The sequence below is a fragment of the Spinacia oleracea genome, chromosome 4 (genome assembly GCF_020520425.1).
Source record: "Spinacia oleracea cultivar Varoflay chromosome 4, BTI_SOV_V1, whole genome shotgun sequence".
In the NCBI taxonomy this organism is placed as follows: Eukaryota; Viridiplantae; Streptophyta; class Magnoliopsida; order Caryophyllales; family Amaranthaceae; genus Spinacia; species Spinacia oleracea.
In genome coordinates, this window is record NC_079490.1 from 15,824,866 (window position 1) to 15,836,004 (window position 11,139).

Here is an 11,139-nt window from a genome sequence, read left to right on the forward strand (position 1 = left end):
TATAATTAATTAGCGTATAAGCAAAATTTGTACGGGGAAAACCCGAGGGAATTAGGTAGTCCAAAACAACTACAAGGGATAGCATTCCTTATTCCAATATCGGGTGCTTGATCTGTTCAAATAGCAGGTTAATGCAAGCTAGATAGTACATTATAGGAGTTCATGTTAGAAAAACAACATTACATATTCCTGAAATCAGCATTGCAAATCAGAACATAAAGAACTCGGCATAGTGCCCGAGTCATAATATGTACAAGAGTAATTATGTTCATGTTACAAAATATTTAAGGGGTATTTGTTGAGAACACTGCACTACGAGCTTGTTCCCTTCAAAAATCTCTAGGTAATGAGCCTACATTCCCACCTTCTATACTATCGCAACAGAAACTAATTTTGTTGGCAAGAAGTGTAGGAGCCATAAACATATTACGTGCAAATACTAAAGGGTTCGATTCTAGGCTAAGCATAAGGCTACCTATATCTTACAAGTACCGATTTCAAGCACCATTCAAGAACACCGTTCTTTGAAAGGCTCCTTTGGGCCAATTTCCAGCAGAAAGTGGGTGGACTTGAGCATCTCCTGGACCTTTTCAAAGGTCGCTCCATCATCCTAAAAATAGAGGTGTTTGTTAGCTTACAAACTGCATAGATCTATGCTTTAGCAGAGAAGAAATTTTGCACAATCATGAAATAATGACTTCTGCATAGATCTGTGCTCTTTGCTCTTTTAAAGCTACATTTTATTAGTCTTAAATTCTACATAAAATGTGTCTCAGATTATGTCAATTGTTATGACTGTAACCTTCTTTCTTTTAGCTTGATGATTGACCATGGATTTTATTTACAACAAATGAATAGTTAAAAAGTAGATCAAGCTCTCTAAAACTATGCAGTTGAGAAACATTGATGAATAATTCAAACCAGCAGATTTTTTTGCAGAGGGACGAAATCAATCCTGATAAACACAAACAAACATATATTAATCATTTGCAAAAGGCATAAATTATCAATATTGGTGTTAACATAATAGATCATCCGAAATACCATTCACAATTCACAATGTTTTTGCTTTTCCTGATTCCTGAATTAGTTATTGCCCCAACTAATGAATCTTGACAAATAACATTACAGTTTCACAACAAAAATTGGATGTTATACAAACAAATATCCAACAAAGGACCAAGTAGTGCACATTCAGTGGTCAGCATCACATGTCCATAGATCGTAGGAGGATTTTCGTTAAAGGCAAGCATTTTTTATAGTAGATCATATGTCTTGGGATACGAAATAGAGAGTTTACATTAGATTAGAACACAAATGGGCATCGAGAAGCAACATACCAACCACTCTAATTATGTGAGTTAACATGAACACATATCTAATCTTAACCTTGGTAGTAGTAAAAGGGTGAAAAGTAAAATGTCTACTTTTCCAAATAAAGAAAACGAAATGGTGAAGCAAAACTCTAACAAGGAAAGATAACCCCCATCCCTTTATATAGAGCAATGTAATTCTGGAAACAAGCAACTCTACAAAAGGATTTTTAACAAAAGGGAAAAATAAAATAAAGTACAGCTCATAAAATCCTACAACACACAGCCACAAAAAAAGGATTTTTTTTTAAAAAAAGGCAGTATGGTTTGATTTTCTGTAAGGGGGAGGTTGTACTATCCCAGGAAAACAGGAATGTGGACAAGGTGAGCCCAAAAAATAGGGTTGCCTTATAAAGCTAATTTAGGGGAAAAAATACCACAGTTAACAACCCAAACGATGCGTAAACATGTAAGCAACCCATTCAAAGCAAATTTAAAGCAAGCAAACATTTTTACAAGCAACAACAAAACGAACCTAACTTGATCAACAAAGCAAGAGGATTAATTAATGCACCACAATTAACAGTTTACAGATGCTATCAAAAAAGAACTACTTCAATTGGAGCCGAAACACAAAACCCCGATGTAAGGATGGAAAAAAGAAATGATAAGAATACAACATACCTGCTAACAGGCTACTTACTAGCTGTCGATCAAACCTCCATACTAACCGGAAATCATTCAAGCATGTGGAAAAAAATGAATTATTGACCCATTGAATGATCAATTAGGAATTAGGATTTGCCTAACTAACCAATTAATCACAGAATAAGCAATTCAATTCTTCCCACAGACAGGAAGGGTTCCGGTCGTCGTAGACGAACACCGGCGCCGCACAAAAGTAAAAACCGAGTAAGGGGAAGACGAATAAACGAGCAGAGAAGCAGAGGCAAAAGGAAAAAGGAAAGGAAAACCAGAGGAGAGAGGAATGTAATAAATTAGGAGAAAGAAACAAATTTCTTAGGAATCAGAAAACAAAAAAGATAGTAAGTGAAACAATAAATGTGGAAATATGCAAGCAACAAGGTTTGAACCTTGGTTGATTGAACAAGCATTATAGAGCTTGCAAAGGGAAGGAATGCAAAAAATTTCCTTAGGAATAGTGAATTTCATGTATTTGTGACTCAAAACACTATTACTAAGCATAGTGTTCAAAATGTGAGTATTTTAAAGGTTAGAGATAGGGTTATTATGCTTGAAAAAATAGTTACTATGTCTAAAAATTTTGGTGTTTAATTTATTATAGTTACTATATGAACAATAAAGGTCACTATGAGTATAAAAATGGTGTTAGAGAAAACTATTGATTTTGAGTCTACACTAATATTATTGTGAACCAGATCCACGCAAGAATAATCCCTATTTCAGATAAAATAAGTCAAATAGAACATTACGGCCAGCAGAAGTGTCTCAACCTTGTGCTGAAATGACACATGGCATCATTTGAGTAGTGGAATAATCTAAATTCGTGTCATTCATTGCCATCTTGGACTGACTTTGAGATTACGACACAGCCCCAAATTCAAAACTTTAATACCAGGTATTGTTTATAAAAGGACCATCGCTCAACTGCTTCACTACCGGTTCTTTTTCACATTTTGAAGATTGAAAACTCAAGAAATTCACAGAAATGGCGAAATCTCAGATCTGTTTCTTCATCGGAACCCTAGCTCTGCTCCTCGTTTCATCAGCTTTCGCCGATGATGTCGTTGTGTTGACCGAGGAGAACTTCGAGAAGGAGGTTGGTCAAGATCGCGGTGCTCTCGTCGAATTCTACGCTCCTTGGTAAATCCTCCTTTTCTCTCTCTAAATTTTCTTCCGATTTTGATGTAATTTATTCCGTTCAGCTCAAATTTGCTTAATATTCATTGTTTTTAATCTTTTAATCGATAGCGAAATGATCTTCGGTGTTGGATGATTTTCTTTATTTCTGTTGATTTATTAGATCTGATTGTTTGATTAGTTAGTAATGTGAAAATTATGAAGTGCGATTTAGGTTTTGGTTGATATTTGGATCTCGAAATGCTTCCTGATATTTTCTTTCACTACTCTGACTGTGGAATTCAGAAATACTAAGCTAAATATTTGGCCATTTTAAGATTAGAGTCAGAATGGGCTAAGTATAAACGAAATGATATTGCACGTTGAATGAGATAGGCTGGTACGAAGTATATTGATTGAGTCATCTTTTTCTTATGATAATGATTGGTGTATATAGTAACAGAGAGCTTCGTTTGCACTTAAAAATAGTTTGCAATTCCAAATGATCCTTTGAAACCCAGCTGTTTTGTCAAACCGGTAGTCACATCCTCGTAGGTTTAAATCGGTATTGATGGTATAATTGATGATTCAATAGTATAGTTGATGGAGATTATGGTGTAAGCAAAATCGTAAAAGTGTGAATGAGATAGTCTTGTACGAAGTATATCGATCGAGTCATCTTTTTCTTATGATAATGATTGGTGTATATAGTAACAGTTTTTTAGAGCTTCGTTTGCAACTTTGCACTTAAAAATAGTTTGCAAATCCATATGATCCTTTTGAAACCTACAGCTGTTTTGTCAAACCGGTAAAAGGTTTATATTGGTATTGATGGTATAATCGATGATTCAATAGTATAGTTGATGCCTTGATGGAGATTATGGTGTAGGCAAAATAGTAGAAGTGTGAAGTTTGTTTTTAACAATAGCGCGGTTGGTGGTAATTGTAATTAAAAAAGAGCTATTATCGTTTGGCATTTTGTCCATCAGTGGCCAATATTAGAAATGATGCCGACTTTATCAGTTTCTATGATTCGAATTGCTACAATATAAACGGTTATCTTAATCATTTGTCATGCATATATATGTTGGAGTGAAATCTAGATAATGTCAAAGATTATTCTATAGCTAGAAAGCTACACTGTGTTTGTCTCCAGTCTTTGTGAGAGTGGGTGTTTTCACATAATTAAAGGCTTGATGTATTTAGCGGCGGCCCTTTCTTGATGTACTTCAACGGTGATTGTTCAGCTCTCTGAATGCATTCGATTGTATCTTCTGAATTCTGATGACTTGTTTTCAAATTATTCTGTGTTAACACATTTGGGCTATGATAATTCTGTTTTATTAATATTTATTGTTTATATAACTACTTACGACCTCTCTTCATATTACTATCTATCTTCATATGAAGAGAGGTGGAGAGGCAATTCCTCCTGTCCACTGCTTGGTGCTTCATCTTTAATTTTGATCTAATTACTACTCATGGCCTCATGGGAATTACAACCTCAAGGTTGCTGGCTACCATGGTTGATTGTGCCAAAGTGCATGTTAGCATGTCTAACCATTGTTGCACGGTGAAAGAAAGAACACGATTTACTGATTGACTGCGTCTCCTACAGGTGTGGGCACTGTAAGAAGCTTGCCCCGGAGTTTGAAAAGCTTGGTGCAAGTTTCAAAAAGGCCAAATCTGTTTTGATTGGAAAGGTTAGATATGAATGTTGCAAGTCTTTTCGCCTCGAGTTTACTTTTGTGTATTATTTTAATCAAACAACTATGTTTACATGGAGATATACTGAAGAATGAAGAGTTGATGTTCATACAATCTTCTGAAAGCAGACGTGACAGGCTATATTAATATTGATTGTATGAAAACATGCTCTTTAGAGTGATGTTGCTGTTGTTGTTTCTGTGAGAACTGACTGGGAGTAGGGAATGATGCAGTTGCATTCATCGGTCAATCGTGCCCAGCTCATTGTTGCTGCTTTTCTGTTTTAGAACTTCTATAGTCCAAATCATGACATTAAGTTTCTAAACAAAGTGTTTGGGAGTGCACATTTATAACTGATAGGTTAATTTTCCTGATATCTTGGTGGTTAAGTTCTACATGTATATGGTTAGATTGTGACACAGGAGAACTTTAGGTCCAATATTAGGAGATCAGTGCTCCGAAAATGCACCTACATGAAGTTCCATACCCCTCAAACTTTCTGGTTGGAGCATATGAGATCAAAGTCTTTCATGTTTAATTAGATTAAGTTGTTCCACTGTGCTTAAATTTTGAGATTTTAGTTCATCTTGTGCTGCATGAACAATTTTAGTTTTTGTTCAGCATCATCTGCATCAATGTGTCTATTGATTGGTGTAGGGAATACATAGTTTTCTAACTAGTTAGTTAATTTCTGTACAGATGGATTGTGATGAGCAGAAAACCCTGTGCAGCAAGTATGATGTTTCAGGATACCCCACAATTAAGTGGTTTCCAAAGGGATCCTTGGAGCCCAAGAAGTGAGTTTGTAGTTGTTCATATCTGAATTATCACCTAAATACTGATTTACCCATTGCTGCGTAATGCTTAAGTGTTCTGTGTACACGTTTTCCTTATCTCAAATTATTCTCTACACGCAGATATGAAGGTGCACGTTCAGCTGAGGCACTTGCTGAGTATGTGAACACTGAAGGAGGTATGTTGCAACTTGATAGTAATTTTCTCAAATAATGTGGAATATTATTTCGAGTTAGTGTTGTTAAATGGATTGTCTATTATAGTAGTTGCTCTTTGGATTGTATGTGGACTTCCATATTTTATCTTTTGTTTGCTTTGTGCACCTTTGCCTAATAGGCTTAGCCAAGTGCATTTGAATCTGCCCTAGTATCTTTTAAATAGTCCTTGCTGCTTGAATCTGGTGGGTCGCTTTTACGATTTTATGTCAAATTATACTTTAGTATCCTGTGCGTAAAGCAGTGAGTATATGGGCTATGCTTGTAGTAGGTATTAGAGTAGTTCATCTATCTGAAATTTCCATGGATGGTGATTGTTATATGGTTCTCAGGTTAGGAATGGCAATTTTATAGAAAGCATCTTATATGTAATTTGAATACTGTCATCTCCTATCCGTTAGTTGGAACTTAATCCGGGTAACCCCCTCTAAAAGATGCCCGTTCCACCTCTAGAAAATCATATTGCATCGAAGTTTTATCATGACATGATGGATTAAAGGCTAGAGTGGTTGCTAAAAGATGTCCCCCCCCCCCCCCCCCCCCCTTTATCCCAAAATAAGAAACAGAAAAAAGGCATGTTCTCTTGCTCTACACATTTCTTTACTTTCCCGAGGATTATCTCACATAAAATTGATGTGCTTTTGTTGTCAATTACCACATACTCCATCCAGTATTTCTAAGGTTTTAACTTATGATAATTATTAGTACTCAGTATAATAAATTTAGATGTGCATGAAATTGAAAGCATTTTAACTTTGAGAGGTCCAATTGGTAATTTCATCTGCTCATTAAATTAGTAATGAAAAACAATGCTCAAAATCAAGCAGATAAATATCAGGTGCATGGTATCTATGCTTCTGATTCCTCTTTCTTACCGTTTTGATTTATTTACTTTTATCAGGGACCAATGTGAAGATTGCTACTGCCCCTTCAAATGTGGTGATACTGTCAACAGATAACTTCGATGAAGTTGTTATGGATAAATCAAAAGATGTTCTGGTTGAGTTCTATGCCCCATGGTTAGTTGTATGCTTTAGTCATTGTACTTTACTAATTCCATTAATCTTTATCAGAATTGTCTTTGACATGTATTGGCTAATGTATAAACTTGTTTATAAAGTTTAGCTTTTGGTTAAAATTAATTGGTTTTTGAGCGGATTTCTATTGGTCATTTTTTAGAACTGCATCTAATTTATGCTTTTGCTGTTGCTCAGGTGTGGTCACTGCAAGTCATTGGCTCCTGTAAGTGCATTAGTTGCTATTCTCATTGTTCTTAGTGGGTTACTTAGCATTCTATATGATTATTGAGCCTTCTATCTTGCGATGTTGTAGATTTACGAAAAGGTTGCAACTGCATTTAAATCGGAAGATGTGGTAATTGCAAGCCTTGATGCTGACAAATACAAAGATGTGGGGGAGAAGTTAGTCCACTTTCTCTTGGCTATCCGAAATTTCTTTCAGTCCTGATTCTTGGGTACTATAATTTGCTTTAAGACTGTATGCCTTACGTCTTGAATTTCATTCAGATATGGCATAAGTGGCTTCCCAACATTGAAATTTTTCCCCAAGAACAACAAGGATGGTGAAGACTATGATGGTGGCCGAGATTTGGATGAATTTGTCAGCTTTATTAATGAGAAATGTGGCACCAGCCGTGACAGTAAGGGCCAACTTACCACACAGGTGAGTATTTGTTTTACTATTTGTTTGCATGAATGAATTTATAACTGAAACAGAGAACCAAGGAAAAGATTCCCCTATTCTGACATTCCTCTCCAAAAATTAGGCCGGTATCATTGCATCCTTGGAAAACCTGGTGAAGGACTTTGTAAGTGCGACTGGTGATGAGAAGAAGGCCATCTTTGACAAATTGGAGGAACAAGTTGGGAAGCTTGAAGGCTCTGCAGCAAGGTTCTAAGCAAATTTCAGTTTTAGTTTCTTTTTGGGAGGGGTTAATTAGGTCTCAGTGGCTGCTTGCTTCACAAATAAATAGATGAATAGTTGCAGGATCCTGTTTTTGATTTCATTTCTATTTTCCAGGTATGGAAAGATCTATACCAAGGCTGCCAAAAGCTGCTTGGAAAAGGGTACTGACTATGCAACAAAGGAGATCCAGAGGCTTGAGCGCATCCTTAGCAAGGTAAACATAGTATGGCTATGATTGCCGGCAAGATTCTTAAATAGTAAATAATTTATGTTTGTGTCTTGTTCATTTTTGGTATTCTTGCTAGGTAAGTATCAGCTCTACGTAAAAAAAATATACCTCCGTCCTAAATAATAGTGCACTTAGCTATACTTTTGTGTCTGAATGATTGGCCAGTGTCTTCTTAGTAAATTAAGTGTCTTCTTAGATACCCTGATAAGAATTTCATAGAGGGACACCAAATCAAAGTGTAAGGCCATATATATGTTTATTGTGCTAGATGTGTTCTTTGCTTTAATGTTTTTGAGTTCTTCCGCAGTACTACCTCATATTTCTCTTTCGGCAAATAGTACTAAGCCATATTCAGGTCTCTGCTTCTTGTGTTGTTACAACCATTGCCAGCTCTAGAGAGAATGATGTTGTAAGTATTTTGGATAGGATGAGCTCAATAGTTGTTCACTTGCTGGTCACACTAAAAGTATAGCTGATACTGAAAAGGCGAAGTAACCAACATATAAAAGTTAATATGGAGTTTTTTCAATTTGAGGTTTCCATTACTTTGTTAAAGGTCTAGCATTCTTTACCAAGTAGGTCAAGGAGTAAAAATATTTTCTGTCCTGCTGTCTGGTGTTTCTACTTTGGCATCACAGATTCACAATTAGGGGCTAGAATCTATTAAAAACTACCATGGAAAGTAAGGTATACTAGGCTGCCATGTCTTCTTCATGGGCATTTGTGGAATGTGAAGAGATCGGGGGATAATTAAGTCCAAAATAAGAGGTGGTAAAGTGGACGAGGTAGAGGTAGTTAAAAGCAGGGAGAGATAGAGGAATGATTACAATACCCTTGTGGCCTTATCCCTTCCTCCCTCAACCACCGCGACTTCACCCCATGATTTAGGCCCTGTTTAGTTCACCTTATTTCAGGACCTTATTACTTATTTCAGATTTAATCAGATCAGACCAGACTATTATTATTATTACTATTACTATTATTATTATTATTATTGTTATTATTATTATTACTATTATTATTATTATTTTATTATTTATTATTGTTATTATTGGTATATGTTTATATCATTGTTATTATATTTATAATTTTATTAATATTATTGCTTTAATAAAAAATAATGTTGTTGTCGGTGCAACTAAAATCTACTATTATTTAAGGCATAAAAAAACATTAACAAAACATCCAAATTCATCATGTCCAAATTAAAACCATTAAGTTTAGACCAGAAACGATATGATCAGGTCATGTCCACATCAGAACTGATTTTTATAGATCAGAACCATTATATATCCAGACCAGAACTGATAGGATCAGATAATATGTACAGATCATGTCTATCATGTTCAAATCTGCAAAGATCTTGTCTACATCAGAACCGATCCTTACATAACCAATATGTTCAGATCAAAACCGATTTGTACAGAATTACAGATTATGTCCAGATCAGAATCGATATGTCCAAATTATAACTGGCCTAGATATCGACTCTGTATAGATTATGTTCAGATCAATGATCTGCAAAGATCATGTCCATATCAGAATTGATTTGTATAGATTATGACCAGTTTAGAACTGGTCATCATGACCAGTCAGAACTGAATTGTACAGATCATGTCCAGATCAGAACTGATCATGTCCAGTCAGAATTGAATTGTACAGATCATGTCCAGATCAGAACGGGTCTATACAGATGAGTTATCAGAACTGATCTGTACAAATCATGTCCAGATCAGAACTTATCTGTACAGATCATATCCATATCAGAACTTATATGTCTAGATCATAACAGATCTATCTAGATCATGTCTAGGTCTATATAATATAAGGAATAGTTAAATCATGAGCAAAGTAAAATAAATAATAACAATATTATAAATTTGTGTAACATTTATTTTACACGTAAGTCGTTTAATATTAATAAATGTAAATTTTTGTTTAAACTTAATTCTGAAGAATCATATCAGACCAGACCAGATCAAATCAGAAAAAGTAAGTTCAGACCAGATGAGATCAAATCAGGACAGGAGAAATAAGGTGAACTAAACAGGGCCTTAGTTATCCAGTAATTGACTACCCCTCAACCACCACGACTTCACCCGATGTGTTAGTTATCCAGTAATTGACTACCCCTGAACCACTGCGACTTCACTCCATGTTTTAGTTATTCAGTTATCCAGTCCTAGAGGAACTTCTTACATTCCAACTGGTTGTGAACATTAGATTTAAAGGGATACTAATAAAGTTAATGTGGAATATCATCTGCGTACGTATAGTTCTTTTTTATGCGGGAGGGGCAGAAGAAAAATAGAGACATGGCCCCTCAGTAAATGATCAATATCTTGTGGAAAGACTATTCTCCAAACTTCATCTCTATTAACTTCTGTGCACTGTTTGTTCATGCAGGCAATCAGCTCGACAAAGTCTGATGAGTTCACTCTAAAGAAGAACATCTTGTCCATTTTTGCCGCCTAATCTGCTGGCTATTATGTATTATGATGTTAGGCGAACATTTATGTCCCAAGGGCTGATTTTGCGGGGATACTATTTTGGGTTGGGGAAGAGGTTTATCATTTATCAGTGGTGTTCCTGGTGCACGTTGTTTGCTGCACATTTTCTCCCGGAGCTTAACTGTAATATTAGAATCTATAGTTGGTTACTTTAGAAATAATACACTTGGCGCAATGTTTACGGCTTCAATAGCATTATAGGAGAATGACTGTCTTGCTGGTCTGATCTATTTTGTTAGCACTGTAATACAAATTGAACTTCAATATCATACCAACATCAACATGGCATTTTCATATCTGGCATAATTGTGCTGCAACTACAACCCTTGCCTAGTCTCTTGGGTTCTTTTATGATGAATGGCAGTGATATTACCTGTTGCTTTGTTTGGCTTATTGAGTGCTAGAAATCCGTCTTTACTGGCCGACTGATTAGAAAACAGTAAGGACCTACGGACTATTAAAAAGTTGACTTTTTTTGTACGTACCAAAAGGCCATTTATCATAGATTCATAGGGTTGTTTAAATTCCGGTTTAACATGTCATTCGGTATGGTCTCTGGTTCTCATTTTTTAAATTCCATGTTTAGGTCTGATTTGGACCTTTCCTAGTCCAGGACATTTTCT

The 11,139-nt window shown here is 35.6% G+C and overlaps 1 protein-coding gene across 1 annotated transcript; it reads left to right on the forward strand.

Annotated features, from left to right (window-relative positions):
- The first annotated feature begins 2,926 nt into the window (after nucleotides 1-2,926).
- Nucleotides 2,927-10,833, forward strand: LOC110792737 (protein disulfide-isomerase like 2-1). The gene is made up of 11 exons (XM_021997568.2): nucleotides 2,927-3,158; nucleotides 4,753-4,837; nucleotides 5,541-5,638; nucleotides 5,759-5,814; nucleotides 6,753-6,870; nucleotides 7,066-7,093; nucleotides 7,184-7,272; nucleotides 7,378-7,534; nucleotides 7,638-7,762; nucleotides 7,892-7,991; nucleotides 10,413-10,833. The coding sequence occupies exons 1-11, from the start codon at nucleotides 3,004-3,006 to the stop codon at nucleotides 10,479-10,481; spliced, it is 1,080 nt and encodes a 359-aa protein (XP_021853260.1). The 5' UTR covers nucleotides 2,927-3,003; the 3' UTR covers nucleotides 10,482-10,833.
- The last annotated feature ends 306 nt before the right edge of the window (nucleotides 10,834-11,139 follow it).

Coding starts and splice junctions, on each gene's coding strand:
- LOC110792737 (XM_021997568.2), top strand. CDS start 3,004: ATGGCGAAATCTCAGATCTGTTTCTTCATCGGAACCCTAGCTCTGCTC. Junction 3,159..4,752: donor GTCGAATTCTACGCTCCTTG/GTAAATCCTCCT, acceptor CGTCTCCTACAG/GTGTGGGCACTGTAAGAAGC. Junction 4,838..5,540: donor AATCTGTTTTGATTGGAAAG/GTTAGATATGAA, acceptor ATTTCTGTACAG/ATGGATTGTGATGAGCAGAA.